Here is a 19,517-nt window from a genome sequence, read left to right as displayed (position 1 = left end):
ATTGTTTTAAACTCATTCCAATGAAGTTGTATTTGTTTTTGCTTCAATACAGCCCTAGGCCCCTAGCATATTTGTAAAGCTTCTAGTTTATTTTTAACTGGCAAAAAAAAAGTTATTTTATATGTGATGACGCACCTTACCATCTGCACCCTGCCTTTTCAAACTTCTAGATCCACCCAGGTCTGCCTACCCCACATTCCACAACCATTTCCTCAGAATACACTTCCTGGGGCAGCCAGGACTGGATTCCTAGATTACCACAACCTGACATGCAACTGTGTCACTTCTTATTCATGTGTGATCTGTTTTGTTTCTGCATGAACTAGTTAGTAAGCTTGTTGAGATTAGAATTCCCCTTATTTGTATAGCATCAATGCTGCTGGCACTCAGTGAATAACAGACTGAACAAGGATTCATACTTATCTGCATTTAAGGCCAAAGCAAAGCAAGCATAAGCCATCCTAAGCCAGCACTAAGGCCAAACTGCTGTGTCCAGACCTCCTGCTCCTTGCTCTGAAAACACGGTTGATAGATATAACAAGTTCTTTTCACACTGCATACCTTTTTTTAATGGTTCAGGCTTTTTGTCAGCTTTCTCTCTCCACGGAATACTGATAGATGGGAAAAATGATTTCTTTTCTCTGGTTTCTTCCTCATTTTTGTTTTCAATTGGAGCTGGTGGGAGCACGTTGTTCCCTTTACTGTCATCCTTTTTCCAGTTGAGGTCCAAATCAGGCTTAGCTACTCTCTGCCCAAAGGTGTCAGGTACGTTTGATCTGTTCATCTTAGAGAGAGGAGAGGATGGTGGGGTCTGGTTGGTCGGCTTCGGGGCTAAAGCAGGTTTTTGTAGAGCTGGTGATTTACACACAGGTTTCTCAGGACCAGACAGAGAAATCTGGCTGCTGGCTGGTGTGGGCAGTGGAACACCTGCTGTGGGTGAGTTCTCCATAACACTGTTTGAAGAGTCTTTTAAAACAGTAGCAGCAGCATCCCCCCATACCAAGCTAGGGGCCGGGCTCTTATTTAGAGCAGTAATAGTGCTTTCTTTTTCAGTTTCAGCTGTAACTAGGGGGACAGGGACACCATCAAAGCTATCTCCTGCACTGTATCTTTTCTTTTTCCTTTGCTCCATCTGTTGATCATAGTGGAAACGCAGAGAGTAATTTGTTCTCCTTAACTTTATACCAAATGGAGAAACATTTTCTTCAGCATTTGGTCCTGCTTTATCTAATTTTCTTGTAGCATTATTCTGCTGACTTTCCAAAGCAGCTGAAGACTCTGACTGTGGCGCTTCTCTGCCTGGAGAATGAGGGACACTTGGAACAAGGAAAGATGGAAGATCTTTGGCAAACTTACAGCCTTCAGTGTTGTCTGTCACTTCAGTTTTCTCCCGAACTACTTCCGGTGCATTATCTGTCCAAGCAGGGACTGCAGCATTAACAGCCACATTTTCATTTGACTCACTAGATAAACTTACTGTTTTCCCCACATTCTCTAGTTCAGTACCTTGTGTGCCACTTATATTCTCTGCCTCTGCACTGCCTTTTGAAGTGTCTGAAAATTTCTGCCATGCTGGGGTTATAGAAAATTTTGCATTTGCAGATAGGGTTTTCCTTAAGTTACTGTGGGAACCACCTCCTCCTCTGGCTGTCCAATCATCACTGTGCCGACAGGCACTGACTCGGTCTCTCTCATTTACCTTGTTTTCTGCAGTCTTTAAGATTCGAGACCTAATAGAAGCCAATTCAGCCAATATAGCCTGATTGTTCAGTGTCTCTTGTGTATGCTTCAATTTACTGCTGGATGTAGTTTTCTGGATATTTTCTAGTGGGGGAATAGTCATAGTTTTTCTTTCTTCTGTCAAGCCAAGTAAAGATTTACAAGCTGTATCTTTGATCTGATTCAGGTTTACTGCAGTGCCACAAAGCTGTGCTCCAGTCACCAAGATAGCTGTGTGGGGGACACACACCGAGGATGGGAGTGCATGAGAGCCTTTGCTGGTTTTGTGGGCCCTGGACTCTTTGATGGCAGAAGGAAGTGTTGCCTCTCTGGCAGGAGTGACTGGGCTCAGATTCACTTTGTGAAATAGGATCTGTTTCTCACCTGATGACACTTGAAATGTGAATGGTCTAGACATAGTTTGCCTTTCATCTACTTCCTGCCATCTTATTTCTTCCCCTATTCTCTCCTGCTCCTTAGCTTCAGCTTCTCTCTTTTGTTTCTCTGCAAAAGTTTCCTCCACTGGTTTCTTCAGCTCTGGCTGTTTTGTTTTTTGTCTTGAGTCTTCTTGAAGCTGTTTCTCCATAGGCTCCCTACTAGCATCCCCAGAATGCAAATCATCATTCTCCTGTCTTGAGGATTTCTGCAGTCCTTTTTGCTTCTCCAGAAGCAGTTGTCCTTCTATGTGTGTTCTTCTGTTCTCTTGCAGTTGTTCTTGAATTTGTTCCTCTTGCCTCTTCTTAAATTCCCCATGTTGTATTCTCTCATCATTCCTGAAGTGCATTTGCTCTGCAGACTCATGCTTTTTTTGTTGTTTTTGTCCCTTATGCTTCTCCAGCACTTGATGGCTTTGTTCTGCCTGTGTCTTCTTTTCCTTCTCCTGAAGCTGCTTTTGTTCTTCCAGTCTTTTATGCTGCTCCAGCCTTGAAGTTTCTTCCTCCTGCTTCAGTTTCTCTTCAACTTCCAGATGCATTTTCTCGTCTAGATTATGTCGTCTCTGTTCTTTGTGCCTTTTCCACTCCATCAATCCTTGTAAGTTTTGTTCCTCCTGCTTCTTCTTTTCTTCTTCCTGATGTTGCTTTTCAATCTCACGCTTTTGTTCTTGTCTTTTCTGCTCCTCCAGTTCCTGTTGCCTCTCTTTTTCCAGTCTCTTCTGCTCCTCCAGTTCCTGCTGCCTCTGGTCTTCCTCAAGTCTCTTCTGTTCTTCCAGTCTCTTTTGCTCCTCCAGTTCTTGTTGCCTCCATTCTTCCTCAAGTTTCCTCTGTTCTTCCAGCCTTTTTTGCTCTTCCAGTTCCTGTTGCCTCTGTTCCTCAAATCTTTTCTGCTCTTCCAGTCTCTTCTGCTCCTCCAGTTCTTGTTGCCTCTGTTCTTCTTCGAGTCTCTTCTGTTCTTCCAGTCTCTTCTGCTCCTCCAGTTCTTGTTGCCTATGTTCTTCCTCAAGTCCCTTCTGTTCTTCCAGTCTCTTTTGCTCCTCTAGTTCTTGTTGCCTACGTTCTTCCTCAAGTTTTTTCTCCTCTTCCCAGCGCCTCTGCTCCTCCATTTTCAGATGTTTCTCCTCTTCAAGGAGACGTTGCTTTCTGTCTTCCTTACGCCTTCTTTGCACTTCTCTTTGCATCTCCTCAATTTCTTGGTGCTTCTCTTCTAGATGTTTTGTTTCCTCTGTTTCTACTACTTGTTTTTTCTTATCAGCCTCAAGAATCCTCAAATGATCTTCATGCTTTCTTTTCCCATCTGCTAAATTAGGCTGCTTTTGCTCCACTCTCTCCTGGGTTGACTTGTTTGCTATAATGTGTCCATTGTGATCTGGATTTCTTTCCACATACTGCCGGGTTTCTGGACTTTCTTGTTCATACTCTGGTACTGCTACACTTTGCGACTCCTAATGTTGAGAAACAAAAACAAAGTTACTTAAAATTGGTTATTGTTCCCTTTCTTCATTGGAAAGAATGGAAAGCTGACCTATTCATTTTTAATAATCAGTATAGAATAAATACAGAAGTTGGTTTCTGTATCCTCGCTTAGAAAGTTACATCTGAGAAAAGTCAGTACATGTTAATTTGTGGGCAGAGTGTCACAAACTAAGACATATTAGAGTAACTGAATAACTGAATATTCTTTCACGAGTTTACAGAAATAGTGTTTTGTAAAAGAAAAAATAACATAGCCACAATAACACTATAGTGCTAAATAATGAATCACTGTATAATGCACGTAAACCAATGCTGATCAAATTCTGATCAATCAAGATCTACAGTAAACATCTTGATAGAAGCTTGGTGGGGGGGGTAAAACTGATTTGTGTTAAAATGGAGTAGAAAGTATCTTTTCATGGATCTGAGGCTTAGCACTCAAGCCAAAAAAGCTAAGAAGCTTGGTGAAATTATTGCTGAATATTGCATGCTGGAAAATGTAGTCTCCCCAGATAACAAGAAAGCTTCCACCACTCTAGCTGCACTTCATCACAGCCCCATCCTGCTGTGAACATAATTGTACAATGTCACATTTCTATTTCCAGCACTGTGCTGAATTTAGCTACTTTGTGAACCATGAGTTCATTATACTAAGGCTCAGAAATATTAAGCATCTGTTCAAAATCATTGTCTTTGTCAATGCTGTCTCTGTAGAGCTAACTGTTTCCACAGAGACATCACACAGCCCCATAGGCAGCAACTGTGCAGCGCTGGAACAGAAATGGGAAGAACACTAAAGGAAGGTTGCCAGTCTAACCAGATTAGGTAAATTGTGCTTGGTCAGGGCTCCCTGAAGATAGCTCCAGTCCATGAATCTGGGAGTGTCCTAAAACTGTGGGAAATCATAGAATTATAGAAAATTAGGATTGGAAAGGACCTCAGGAGGTCATCTAGTCCAACGCCCTGCTCAAAGCACCATCCACAACTATATAATCCCAGCCAAGGCTTTGGCTAGCCGGGTCTTAAAAACCTCTGAGGATGGAGATTCCATAGCCTCTCTGGGCAACCTGTTCCAGTGCTTTATTACCTTCTGAGTTAGAAAGAATTTCCTAATATCCAACCTAAACCTCCGCTGCTGCAACTTGAGACCATTGCTCCTTGTTCTGTTATCCACTACCATTAAAAACAGTCTAGCACCAGCCTCTGGAACCACCCTTCAGGCAGCTGAAGGCTGCTATAAAATCTCACCTTAGTCTCAGGTTAAATAAGCCCAGTTCTAGGACTGTGCAAAACAGCACCATTTAGTTTCAACTGACGTTTCAACAGGACAGTGTTTTGCTTTGAATTTCATTTTGTTTTGAAACCACTGTTCCATTTCATTTAGTTGAACCTGTTTCACTGTTTCGATGCTGTTTCGACATTTTGCCCATAGGCTATAATAGGGAAGCACAAAACTGCCTATAGCTTAGTCATTTCTTGCCTGATTTGGATGAATGTTGCAGGGATGGTAGCCCTTTGTGAGGCCATGAAGCCTGCTAGCTTTCAAAGAGATAGGTGCAGGGGTTTCTGGGAAACTGCACCTCAGGCTGCTGACTAGCAAAACTTGTGACATGAATGATACTGTGTGTGTGTTAAGGCACACCCTCACTGGCACTGGGGCCTCTACATGGCCCCAATGAGGTCTCTTCCCCTACAGCCTCAGCATGGTCCACCACTTTACGTGACAACAGGTATAAAATAACTTCATGAGCACTAGCACAGTAGCACCAGCAGCATCTCAGGCAGCCAAACTGTGACAGAGCCTTTCTTTCCTCTCTGGCAGGAACTTCTTCTCCAGCAGCTGCCAGAGAATTCTCCCTGCCAGCCCCAGCACCAGCCCCAGCCTCATCCCTGGGGCTAAGATGTGCCCAGAGTCCTGCATCCTTCTGGTCAGGTGCTAGGGGTGTTGATCTAAGGACGTGGCACTGGTAGACAAGGTCATTTTGACCTTTGGGTCAATCTAATCGGTATCTTTTAGCAGACTAACTGAATCTTTTAGCAGACTAACTAAGCTTTTGGGTTGAAAAACCCTTCATCAGGCTGAGAAAGCACCTGCAATTGGTGTGTGTGCTGTTCCTGGCTGGCATGCACTGCAGGCAAGAAAGCCAATCAGTGAAAATGGAAATGGAAATGGAGGTGTCAAGGGGTGAGGGACAGGCGGAGGAGTCAGGGGGGCAAGGGGATGTAGCAGCACAGGTAAAAGTGGAGATATATCTGGAGAGTTAGATGTCTGTAGTGTGTCAGAAATCAAATGTCTATATTGAGTCCATGACTTTCTGTACCTACTACCTAGGACGTTGATGAAGTGAAGTTCATAGGCTCGTCTGTGAAAAGTGGTTTGTAAATTCAAACAAGCACTGAACCCCGCTAACCTCATCACCAGAAGCCAACTTCCTACAGCTCAAAACACACTGAATGGATCCAGGCCATGCCATGACAAGACACGCAAAACCTGCCAACAATATCTCCAGTAAGGAGATAGCTTCACAATACAATACATACCTCCATGAGGGCACTATGTGCCCTGATGGAAAATATGTGGAGACATCGAGCAATAACTGTGCACCAGAATGAGCATGCACAGAAAATCTATCAAAGACAAGAACACCACCTGTCTCCAGTCTCTCAGGCCTCATTCTCAAAGGGAATTTACAAACCACTTTTCACAGATGAGCCTATGAACTTACTTGTTAGCTGACTGCACACCTTGAGAAACAGTTTTCCTACTCTTCACCAAAAGCCTTTTAAAGAATAAATGTGTTTTAAACAGGGGAGAAATATTCTATAGTTACACTACAACCTGCCAGACATCTGACTCCCCAGGTACCTCTCCACTTTTACCTGCGCTGCTACAGCCACCTTCCCCACAACCTCATCCTGTCCCTCACCTCCTGACACCTCCATTTCCATTTTCACTGACTGGCTTTTGTGCCTGCACTGCATGCCAGCCTCTGGATTCTTTACCATTCCTTCCATCCAGGAGCACGCACACACAAAAACTGCAGGTGGTTCCTCAGCCTGACAAAGGGTTTTTCAACCCACAAGCTGGCATCCCAGGCAGCTAAGCTGAGCTCACCTGGAGCCTCAACTGCACTGCAACCTGGGACTGGAAGGGACCTCAGGGAAGGATCACAGTCATTGGCCAACTACACAGTCGATATAAGAGCAGTCCTTTTCCCCACTTCCCCCTCCGTCTCCTTACTTTCTGTTTCCCTGCAGGCAAGCCCAGCTTGAGTTTCAAAACTCAAAACATTTTGAAACTTTCAAAATGTTTCCACTGCCCTCATTTTGTTTTGAGGCTGTTTTAGAGCCCTTCGTTTCATTTCGATTTCACTGTTTCGAGCTCAAAATGAGTCAAAACAGCATCAAAACAAAACAGCTGGCAAAATTTCACACAACCCTATCCAGTTCCCTCAGCCTCTGTCATGTCATGTCTCCCAGCCCCTTAACCATTTTCATTGCCCCCAACTGGACTGTCTCCAATTTGTCCATATCATTTCTGTAGTGGGGAGGCCCAGACTGGACACAGTACTCCAGATGTGGTGTCACCAGTGCTGAATAGAGGGAAAGAAGAATTGCTTTGCTCGATCTGCTGGTAACACTCCTACTGATGCAAGTCAATATTCTGTTAGCCTTCTTCGCAACAAGGGAACACTGTTGGCTCATATTCACCTTATGATCCAATGTAACCCCCAAGTCCTTTTCTGCAGAGCTGCTTTGCCAGTCAAACCTCAGCCTGTACCAGTGCATGGGATTGTTCCATCCAAAGTGCAGGACTTGACATTTGTCTTTATTGAACCTCATGAGATTTCTTTTGGTCCAAAAAATCTGGAACTCCCCAACATTCTGTGATAGCTGAGAAATATGATGACTGGTACTTAATAAAGGTGGCCATTGTGATTAAATAGAAAGTGGAGGTGGCTTAGTGCTGCTAGTGGGCACTTTCTTTGTTTGGCCACATGTACTCAGTAAACTTGTGCTGCACGGCAGTGGTACCCTCAAGCATCCTGTCCTGCTCCTAGGTGGTTGGTTCCTAACCTGGAAGCACAGCAGTGTCTGTGCAGTGGTTTGGAAACTAATTAGCACTGATGAATTCAAGGGCCAGCTAGCTCATCCAAGATGCCATGCAGACACAGCTACACTGCTTTTGGTTTAACAGGACTTGAACATGCTGCTGCCTGGCACAATTAGTTTACTGTTAGGCAATTACTTTTGTCTCAGCTCCTTCTGGTTCTGTGTATATGCTCTTCTCCTGAGACATTGTACTTAGCTGCAACACCTTTATAACAGGTTTCAAGTTCTTTACTGATTCTTGTTCTTGACTCCCAGCTTGTGCCTTGCAGGCCAGTTCCTTGCAGCAATACCAGGTCACCTGGGCTCTAGGCATACAGCTAACTTGGTTTCTATCCTATGTGGTGAATGCTTCCTCACAGCTCCTGGGATTTTATTGGTCTCGACACAACTCTGCAGCTCCTCAGACAGCAGCCTACTATTAAGGCTAGTGACAAAAGATGCACATAAATTGGTTTAAGTGATCAGAAACTGGTTTAAACTGGTAACACAACAGAAGTTCAGTGAACATAAACCAGTTTCAAAATGGCTGAAACTGGTTTAAGATAAACCTGGTTGAATATAGTATCAGAGTTAACTGATTTAGGGCAAACCAGTTATGAAACTTCTGTGCCAGACCCCTTCCTGGTTCAAGTTAAATCACAATCCCCCAGCAACCCAGGATGCTTTGCAGCCCTGGGCTGGCTGGACTATAGTGTCTGCTCCAGAGAGCAGGGTTGGCTCCGCCCCTCTGCTCCCTTAGCTGGAGCAGTGAGGGCTGGCTGGCAAGGGGGTGTGGGTGGGAAACCCAGCTGGGGACCACAGCCAGGTCTACCTGGAGGGATAGAGGGGGAACAGTCCTTGCCACTCTTTTCCCCACTGGAGCAGAGGGGTAGGGGCTTGGGCAGGCAGGCTCAGACAGAGGGGTGGGAGGTGGGTTTAAACCCCCTCCTCCCACCAGCCCGAGAACCCAGCCAGGGTCTGCTTGGCAGGGGACTGGCAGGAGACCAGCAGACTCCACCCCCCTCCCACCTCTGGCAGAGGTTGAGGCAAGCAGTTGATAAGGGGAGGGGGCATAATTCCCATCAGCTCCTGCAGGCCATGGAGGAGGGGGAAGAGGCTGGGGAACGAGGGCTGGAGGAACTGGTCCCCTGCCACCCATGACTAAAAGGCCAGGCCCTGCAGGGCCAGACTGAGAGGTGGGAGGTGTTGGCAAATACCTGGCACAATCATCACATGTATGTGCTGAAGATGCAGGTAAGAGAATAGGAGAGGGTCCCAGACTGCTTGGGCTGGTGTGACAAAAGAAAGCAGAGAACTACATTTACATTATAAAGCAGAACCTGTAAAAGGTGGGGGACTGGAATACCTAAGAAGAGACAAAAGACACTGAATGGATGAGAGTCCTGCCAAAGGTGCTGTGGGGGGGTGGGGCAAGCATACTAATGTCAAAGCACCCAAGGGGGACAAGGAGGTGCAAGTGGGCCTGTATAAACCCAAATAGAGATGAGTCCTGAAGGATCTCTACTCCGACACCTAACACCACCTGCTGATTTCCCAAGAAGGACTTTCTGAATCCCTGGCTATAAGGAGACACTCTGACCCCAGGATTATGTAAGACTTATGCAAGGCGTTCTCTTGTCTTTTCAATTTATTAAATTCCAGTTTAAGCTAGACTAAGCTGTGTGTGCTCTCACTGTGTTTTACTGAGCTGTATCTTAGCTTATGTGAAGTTTTTGGCTGTTCTTTGTTGTGTGCTTGAAGTTGCAAATTGCTGTGTTCAAAACATGCTAACTTCAGAGAAAGGACTATTCTTGTTCAAGTTTTTCTGAATTTAATGCCACTACCTTTTTCCCCACCCACCCCTTCCTCAGTCTGGCAGGGGCTGCTTTCTCCCCACCTTGAGCAGGGAGCTGAGGGGGAAAGGGTTGCAAAAGCCTGGTAAGCACTGCCCCCCTGCCCTGGCAGATGCAGGCTGAGGTCCCATATGGGCCAGGGATGGTATTTAGACCCCCACCCTCCAGCATGCTAGCCCCAAACTGGCACCTGGCCATGTCTCCTCTGCTCAAGCAGGGAGTGGGGAAAAGCCTTGGAGCTTCACTCCCTTCCCTTTGGCACTGGCTGGCAGGCTGGGAGGCATGCTGTAGCACCCCCCACCCCCACCCCGGTTTCTGGCCTGAGCCACTGAAGGCATGCAGCTGCATTTCCTGAATCAAAAGTGACTCTGTTCATTTGCTTCTCAGTTTAATCTCTCCAGTTTAGACTAGCCTGCAAAGGCTGAACTGATTCAACTTCAGGCTTTTTGGCTGCCCTCCTCCCATTACATAGCCACCCTGTCCCTCCCTGTGAGGTCAAAGGGTAGTGAGATGGGAGGCTGAACTGACTGTGGCCCAGAATATGCCACCCAGAGCAGTACAGTGAAAAATTCAAATGTGAACAAGGCCAGGGCCATTTCTTGCCTTTATCTGGCCATCTGTAACTGAACTGCTCTATACTCAGAATCCATAAATGGCCACCGTCTCAGCTGTATTTATTTGAAGTCAAGAGTTGGGATTCTGAAGCCTGGTTTTGTTGGGGTTATGAAGGAACTTCAAGTGCCTTGTCCTGGGAGCACCTCTGCGGCTCCAGTAATATCAAAGGGAGTGTGGGACAGCCTTAGCCCATTTTCCCTGCCCACAGCACAAATCAACAGAGCTTGGCTGAGTTGGGCAGACGAGTACACTGCACCCTTGGTGTGGCTTCTGGAGCTTTCCCAGAGGAATTCAGCTCAGCTTCCACCCCAGTGAGCCAGCAAGGCATACTATGATCCTGATTATACAGCAACATTTTATTCTGTCTTTAAAAAAAGACTGGAATTAACCTCTTCACCACAGAAGTTTTTGGGATGCAGAATTTTAGCTAGGCACATGGGCAGGACAGGGTAGCTTGTACTACCACTGCCTTTCCTCATGCACCCTCAGCTAATTCCCAGAGTCACTACAAGTGCTGATTTTTCATTTTTTTAACTTCAGAAAAATACAGTAAATGCCTAGAGCTAGAATTTGATAAGCAACTCAGTTCTCACTATCATTTGTAGAATCTGAATTAAGTCATAATCATTTTCATAACACTGTGATCAACAGATGTTGTCATCAGACTCTATGGGTTTGCAAGAAACTGAGTTTAACTTTCAAGTATTTTTTTCTAAGCAAACACTATTTTTACTCTCTTACAAAACAGTGTAATAAAGAGCAGTTCTAGCAATAGGCACCCCTTCAAGCCATTCTATGGCCAGGTCTATAGTACAAAGTTTTGCTAGCCACCTATGTTGCCTAGGGACACAAAAAGATCACATCTTCCTTCATGTAGGTGTACCAGAAAAACTTCCCAGTCTGGATGCTGTTATGCTACCAAGAGATGGCTTCTGCCAGCAGGGTGGGAGGGGTGGAATCTGCTGGTCTCCTGCCGGTCCCCTACCAAGCAGACCCCAGCTGAGGTCCCATGCTGGTGGGAGAGATTTAAACCTCCCTTCCCTCTGCCTGAGCCTGCCTGCCCACATCCCCACCTACTCTGCTCCAGTGGGGAAAAGTCTGATAGAGACTACCCCCAACTCTTTTGTCCCCACCCCAAGGCAGACCTGGCTGTGGTTCCCAACTGGGTTTCCCACCTCCCACCCCCTTATCAGCCAGCTCTCACTGCTCTGACTAAGGCAGCAGAAGGGCAAGGCCAACCCTGCTTTCTGGAGCAGACATAACAGCCCAGCCCAGGGCTGCAAAGCATCTTGGGATGCTGGGGGATTGTGATTTAACTTGAACCAGGAAGGAGTCTGGACAGAAGTTTCATAAACTGGTTTGATACAACATTCAACCAGGTTTATCGTAAACCGGTTTCAGCCATTTTAAAACTGGTTTATGAACACTCAACTTCTGTTTGGTTACAAGTTTAAACCAGGTTCTGATCACTTAAACTGGTTTATGTGTAACTTCTGTCCCTAGCCTAAGTGGCTTTGCAGCCATAGCTGTCCCAGCACAGTTACAAAAGCAGCAGCTCTATAATGTAGATGAGCCCTAAGTTTTCACTGCAAAATGATACACATTTTACAGGGAGACTGCCAGATTGAGATAACTTTGCTGACATAAAATCTGAGTAGATATCCCAGGTGGGGCATGGAACGTTTATCCCGTTTGCCTTGTGCCTTACGTTTAGTCATGTATCCCTGGTGAGACATTTCATTTCACTATCTGATTACCCAAGTCAGCTCAGTACCTTTGTTAATCTCCTGTGTTTTCTTGACATCCTCTGTTTTTTTGGCTTCACGGACAGCTTGTGCTTAGCAGCACTGTTATCTAGACGAGCGACTGCCTGGGGGACCGCATCCAAGTTGATTGATTCAATGGTCCCAGAAGAAGAAAGGTGTCTTTTTGGCCGAGACGACTTGACCGGGGTGACCTGTTCATACCATACATGCAAAGTACCTCTCATTAAAAAAAAAAACAGAAAGAAGGCACCTTAGATTCCACAGTGTCCCCCGACCCTCAGGGTACTTTTAAAAATTCATTTCTATGTTTAGGCATTCAGAAGAGTTGTTCATGGAAAAAGTGCAAAACCATTTACTATTGAGGGGGTGGGGCTTAGATACTGAACATGGAAGTGGCAGCTGTTAAAATACTGTATCTTCTCACATAGCACATGCCCCCAGATAAGATGCATACATTGTTTTTGAAAGGCAGAATGGAGAAAGGAAAGGCTTTTCCACAGTCATGGCATACAGCTAGCTTTTTCATGGAGACATTGTGCTGCAAAATGACTACCAGCTTCTCTCTCTCTCTCTCTGCCAGCAAGCAGGAGGGTTGCAGCCCACTGTTAACCTTTTCACAGCCACTCTCAAATTGGCCACAGTGTTTGGCTGCTTAGCTTTTATACATGTCCTTTCATGTAGTTCTGCATGAGAAAACAAGGTGAAAGGAAGTTCCTTGTATACTGTCACCTACTCCTCCCACAACCCTCCAATACAAGCCTAGATATAACAGCCCTACATCTGCAGCTTAGTATAACATAGATCAAGTTCCCACATAGCATAAAATACGTAGAATATACACCATGAACATGTAATTATAGCCACAGGAATCAGAACATTTCCATTTCCCATTTTAAACCGAGCACTGCATTTGTGTGGTTCAGGCAAAATTCTGAATTACTACTATATCTGGTAACTCCAGTGAACCAAATGAGGATTTTATGCAGTGAAAATTTTTTTTTTCATTTTTATTAACTTTCAGGAAATAAGTCCATATTTTTATAGAAACCCTCAATGACTGAAGTATTTTCATTCCCAGTGGTTGAATACCCCAGCTAAGATTGACTGACATTGCTTTGTCTTTATACACTACTATTTCATACTGCATAGACAGGTAAAACAATTAAATAGGTTTAAAAAGATGCAGGGGGAGATATCAGTTTTTCCGCATTTGTCTCCAACAGCTAATCAACTGGAAACCGTTACATATGTCCATTCTATCTTACTATAAGGGGCAACTAAACTGCAATAACTTACCCTTTGTTTTATTCAGGAGTAAATTACTACTGTGTAAGTACTGCCTGCTGCAGGGTAGAGCAAGCATGTGAAGCAGTTACGATGGAGATCAGCTTGGCACAATAATTTTCTCCAACTTAAATCAGTATGATTGTTTCACCTGTCTATACCTTCAGAGGCATAACTGGTCAGAATTGTGCTTTCTCCCTCCATCCTGCACCTTAGAATCATACAAGATTAGGGCTGGAAGGGACCTCAGGAGGTCATCTAATCCAGCCTCCTGCTCAAAGCAGGACCAGCCCCAACTAGATCATCCCAGCCAAAGCTTTTGAAAACCTCCAAGGATAGAGATTCCAACACCTCTCTGGGTAACCTGTTCCAGTGTTTTACAATCCTCCTAGTGAGAAAATTCTTCCTAATATCTAACCTAAACTTCCCTTGCTGCAAGTTGAGACCATTGCTCCTTGTTCTATCATCTGCCATCACTGAGAACAGTTTAGCTCCATCCTCTTTTGAATCCCTAGGTAGTTGAAGGCTGCTATTCAGTCCATTCTCACTCTCCTCTTCTCTAAGCTAAATAAGCCCAGTTCCCTTAGTCTTTCCTCATAAGTCATGCCCCCTTCCTCTGAGCAGCTCTAGCTCCAGCACTGACAGCTGTAAAGGCAGAGCAGTGACAGCAGTGCATGGTGCTCAAGTAATGACAAGTGTTTTTCTGCCAGTGGGGGAGATGCTACCTCATTTTTTGCTGCCAACACACATGAAGTGGCCAAATAAACCATCAGTTTTTGGCAACCAAAGAAAAGGAGGCGATGCATCCAAGCAGCCAACCTCTGTTTAGAACTACATTCTCTGGCATGCCTACATCTCCCAGAATGCCTTTCACAAAAGCCTGTCACCCACACACATTCCTGGACTGCTACTTTCTGCTCTCCCCACAACCAGAGCCAGAGCCACTGCAAGGAAAGAGTATAGGAAGTGGGAGCTATAACACTAAGGCACTCCCCTAGCTCCATTTTAACAATCTCTGTCCCTTAGGCAGCATCCAGGGTTCATGCACTGCTTGTCCACACATTTTTATATTACTGCATACCTTGCACTCAATTGGCACACAAGTCAACAAGTCTAAGCTTGATTTAGGTATCAAAAAAGGTCACATGTCCACCTAATCCTAGAGCCCCTTTGGGGTGGCATGTCTAATGCACACCAGATTCTGTAGCCAACAGCTCCTATTTGAGTGCTGTGACCAGTATAACACGTGGCTGCCTTTGATGCAAAAGTCAAATAGAAAGTCTTTTTTCAAATATATAGGGAGGATGAAGAAGGCATCGGGAAACATGGGGCCCCTGCAAGATACGCTGTGCAATCTAGTGGTTGCACCAGAGGAGAAAGCAGACCTCTTTAACCAATTCTTCACCTCCATTTTCTTGTGTAGGGAACCGCGACTTCCCCACTGTGATGCAAGACTGACTCAAGGGGAATGTCTCCAGACCTCAGGTTGGGGAGGGCTGGGTTAGAGAGCTTCTGGAGAGGCTGGATGTGTTCAAATCAGCGTATCCAGATGCTCTCCACCCCAGGGTGTTGTGGGAGCTAGCAGGGGTTATTGCAGGGCCCTTGGCATGGCTTTACGAGCGCTCGTGGTGCTTGGGCCAGGTGCCAGATGATTGGAAGATAGCCAACGTGGTCCCCATCTTTAAAAAAGGGAGGAGGGAGGACCTGGGCAACTATAGGCCCATCAGTCTTACCTGAATCCTAGGGAAACTCTTTGAGAAGATTCTCAAGGAGCACATCTGTGATGGGCCGGCTTCAGGGATGATGCTCAAGGGCAACCAGCACAGTTTCATTAGGGGCAGGTCATGTCAGACCAACCTGATTGCCTTTTATGATCAGATCACAAAGGCATTGGATGCAGGTGTCACTGTGCACATAGTCTTTCTGGACTTTAGCAAGGCCTTGGACACCGTCTCCCACCCCATCCTCATTAAAAAACTAGGTGACTGTGGCATTGATGCCTACACAGTCAGCTGGATTGCAGATTGGCTGAAGGGTCGTACTCAAAGGGTGGTGGTGGATGGGTCATATTCGACCTGGGGAGAAGTGGGCAGCAGAGTCCCCCAGGGCTCAGTCCTTGGGCCCGCGCTGTTCAATTTCTTGATCAGCAATTTGGATGACAGGGTGAAAAGCAACCTGTTTAAATTTGCTGATGATACCAAAATTTGTGGTGAGGTGAGCACGCTAGTAGGGAGGGAAAGACGGCAGCAAGACCTGGATAGGTTACAGGGGTGGGCTAACAAAAACAGGATGCGTTTCAATACTGACAAGTGCAGGGCGCTGCACTTGGGCAGTAGTAACCAACAGCACACTTGTAAAATGGAAAACTCCCTTCTTGAGAGCACGGAGGCAGAAAGGGATCTTGGAGTCATTATTGACTCCAAGATGAACATGGGCTGACAATGCAAGGTCATGGTTGGCAGGCCACAGCTGGAGTACTGTGTCCAGTTCTGTGTGCCTCACTTCAGGAGGGATGTGGACAACATTGAGAGGGTCCAGAAGAGGGCCACCTGCATGATCCGGGGACAACAGGGCAGACCCTACAAAGAGAGACAGCAGGACCTGAACCTGTTCAGCCTTCACAAGAGAAGGCTGAGGGGGGACCTGGTGACCATCTATACATTCACTGGGGGGACCAGAAGGATTTGGGGGAGACCTTGTTTCCCGTAGCGCCCCCTGGCATAACAAGGAATAACGGCCACAAGTTGTTGGAGAGTAGGTTTAGATTAGACATCCGTAAGAACTACTTCACAGGGCGGCTAGGATCTGGAACCAACTTCCATGGGAAGTGGTGCTGGCTCCTACGCTGGGGGTCTTTAAGAGGAGGCTTGGAGCCTACCTGGCCGGAGTCACTGAGCCCAGTTTTTCTCCTGCCCAGGCAGGAGGGTCACATTTGAAGATCTACAAGGTCCCTTCTGACCCTACTTCTACGATTCTATGATGCCCCAGTTTGAAATGATCCAATACCCACTTACAGCTGAGTCAGTTTGGCCTCAGAGCAGAGCAAGGCTTGAATTCATGCCACTAGAGTAGCAGGAAGGCCTCTTAACATCTCCAACACTGTGCCCTGCTCATTGCTCCTCTGAAAGCTCTCAGGTAAAATCAGAGTGCCAATTTTGGTCAATGCTCTTTCTTTTGGTTTGTACATACTTGCGCCAAGATACTGTAGACACTTACACATATGCATAACTCTGCTTATGTAACACTTAACATAATGGCTCTGTTTTCAGGCGTAAGGTTATACACATGAGTGCAGGTTTGGAACCTTGAGTTTACTAACTGCTTTGAGATATACCAAAAACATCTCCAAACACAAAATTAAAAGGTCACAATATTTGGTTGAAAGATTGCTAGATAGATCTTTCCTATAGGCCCTGCAGCAGTAAATGCTGTTATACCAGAAAAAATAAGTGGCAACACATTAAACTAGCTTTTAAGAGGTGACAAAAATGTCCCCACATGGTTCATTTAGGGCTATTAGATTTGTATTTGGCACCAATTCAGAAAGGAACAAGGAGATTAAAAAAAATAACGTTGGGGGGAGGAGCTGTATGTTTTCCAGAGAGAAAATACAGTATCTTTTTCCCAAGATGGCTCTGAAATCCATGGAGGTTAAATGTAGGTTAATGAGGAAACCAATTATTTAAAGATGTGAAATATTGTTCACAGACTTATTAAATTACATGTAAGCATAATAAAGTAGTAAAATTACTTCTGAAAATGATGGCTCTTTAGTAAATCAAATGCAGGAATGCTTCGAGACCAGCTGAGAAGGAACTCTGTTCAGTTTTCGGTAGTCATCTATTGCCATAGAAACAGACTAGTCAATGTTAGGAACTATTTATTTATTAGTCTCTCTCAAATACGGTGCAGCAGAATTGTCTTAAATCCTGACAGCTTTGGATGAATTTGGAACAATAAAATTGTTGTTACAATTAAAAAAAGTGTATGGGCAGTTTTCTAGAAAAGAAAATTAAAGGAGAAAAATGAAAATCAAAGTAGCAGAGAATTCATAATTAACACATTCAGGTAACTATAGCTGTCCTGTTACCTTCTCCTCCATGTCCTGTCCTGTTCCAGGCAAACTCACTCGGCTCAATGAATCTGGAGTGTCAATTGACTGGAAAAGAAGAAGATTACCACAGGCAGATATTAGAATGCAAGTAATCTAATAAATACAACTAAGAAAATTAGTGAGAGCATAAAATGATAAGTAGAAAATCCCCATTGAGTTTAAAAGCAAAGTCAAAGAATAACCTGCCATTATTTGAAGACTTTTGAATTTTTTTAGCATAGAACAATGAATTAGCCTGACTAAAGTCTGAATCAGTATAAAATAAAGAGCTCTGCTGTCTCCTAGGCAGGAATTACAGATGGAAAATCTGTACATTTCCTGTGCATTCTCTTCCTTTGCAGACAAGTGGGAGCCATAAACGGGTTCCTTAGGCTATCAGTTTCTATCAGTAAAGTTTCATTAGAGTTGCTAGCCATTTACCCGCAGAAACCATCTCATTAGAGTGAAAAAGAAACAGCATTAATTACTGAAGATGCCAGAACCATATTATTAATATTTTGTGTCCCAGTAGCATTTAGAAGCTCTGACCTGTTCTGGTCCCCCTGTGCTACATGCTGTACAATCCCTGCCCCTAAGAGTTTACCATGGGAAAGACATATAAAGGCTAAGGAGGAAATAGAGAGACTAAGCTATTTGTCCAGTGCACCCAGGAGGTCACTGGTTTTGGTATGGATAGAATCCAGGGCTCCTGAATCCCAGTCTAGTATCTTATCCACTGGAATCAATTTGCTCTGCTCCGGGAAAATTCATAAAAATCAACCTTCACATTCTTCCATTCCCCTTCCTTGTGCTCTCCAATTCCATGAGCTGGGGTGGCCCTTGGTAGTATCAAGGTTGCGGGGGGAGGGAAAGGGCTCAAAAACATATCCTGGAGACAATATTCCTTGATTATGTGCTTTCAGTTGTGATCCAGGGGTCCATGAGGACTTCTGCAGGAGAAAGCACTAAGGTCCTAAATAATATTATTTGTATACATCAACTTAAGTGTTTCTTTTTATAACTGTACATACTAAATATGTTTGCATTACTAGGAGAGATTTCATCACTAATTATGGTCCATTAACACCTTTGATGTCAGTAGGAGAGAGAAGGGACAAGTGGCAGCAGCAATGGATAGATCCTAACTGGGGTGGCCATCATAAAGGACATTCCGGTTTTCTGCTACTCTGTCCTGTCCTCTATTGATACGAAACCTGACGCCTTTATGTCATCTCTTTTTCTCCTGAAGAGAAAAAGAGACGACATAATGGCATTTGGTTTCATATCAATAGAGGACAAAGGACAAGGCTGGCCAGCTTTGAACCTGAGAAGATTCATTCCAGCCTGCTGCTGCAAAAAGGTTGCTGATCACTGTCCTTGTATATTTGGAAAGCACTGGGCAGAACTAGACACACACACATCTATTTTAAAACATTATGATGCTGTTAATACTGTGCCTCTGATCACCACACAGTTTTCAGTGAATGCTAGCACTTCCACACAGCTAGTGGACTGAACTCTTCATTGCATTCTTCCACACAGAAGTACTAGTATTCTCTCCCTGCGGTCTGAGCTATCTGGTGACATCCCGATCCCTTGCACAATGCCCCAACAGAACAGCTGTGTGTAGGGGAACTATGTGGGAAGAACATAGCAGCTTTTTCTATCAACCCACAGGTGGAGCATAGACCTCAAGTGTCCACAAACCCACTCTCCTCCTGTGGAGACAAGAAGTGAACTCTTAACTGATCTCTCTGCTGCACAGCTTCTTTGTGCTGCAAAACTATATTGTTTCCACAGTATTCGAGACTGTTCTAATCCTAGAAGAGGCAGGATTTATCCACTGATTCACTGGTTTCCTACAAGATTTGTCCATCTAGCTCACAAGCAGCCTCGCTGTCTCTGCAGTAGAAGGCTTGCATATAGCTTTGAGATGTGACAGTGTTTTGAAACCACAGCCCTGGCTGAAGGAGTGGAGAGGAACCATGCTGCAGCTTGAGAATAGAGACGGAATATGGGCTGATACAGACAGAAATCTTCTTGGAGTGTTTTGAGATGTGCATGCAACAGCTGCGGCAAATACTCATTCCCCACCCCAGCTGGGCAAGAGCAGGTAGAAGATGAGGATCTGCTTACCTGTCTTTCAGGTAGCTAGTGCTACTACTAATAAAAGCAGCAATTAATT

General features: G+C 44.9%; 1 protein-coding gene across 4 annotated transcripts in view; it reads right to left on the bottom strand.

Moving 5' to 3' along the window:
* Positions 1-19,517, bottom strand: part of CRACD (capping protein inhibiting regulator of actin dynamics) — a 223,293-nt gene that overhangs the window by 17,590 nt on the left and 186,186 nt on the right. For 3 of the 4 annotated variants that reach the window (XM_090035959.1, XM_090035962.1, XM_090035960.1), the window contains 3 exons: positions 17,330-17,398; positions 11,964-12,146; positions 562-3,598 (listed from right to left, as the gene is read on the bottom strand). In XM_090035959.1, coding sequence (XP_089892085.1) covers positions 562-3,598; positions 11,964-12,146; positions 17,330-17,398 — 3,289 coding nt within the window. The remainder of the gene's footprint in view (positions 1-561; positions 3,599-11,963; positions 12,147-17,329; positions 17,399-19,517) is intronic. The other variant, XM_090035961.1, reaches the window with a different exon arrangement.

Source organism: Crocodylus siamensis, chromosome 2 (genome assembly GCF_052110815.1).
Source record: "Crocodylus siamensis isolate JL-2025a chromosome 2, ASM5211081v1, whole genome shotgun sequence".
In the NCBI taxonomy this organism is placed as follows: Eukaryota; Metazoa; Chordata; order Crocodylia; family Crocodylidae; genus Crocodylus; species Crocodylus siamensis.
This window is presented reverse-complemented; position numbering and strand designations above follow the sequence as displayed.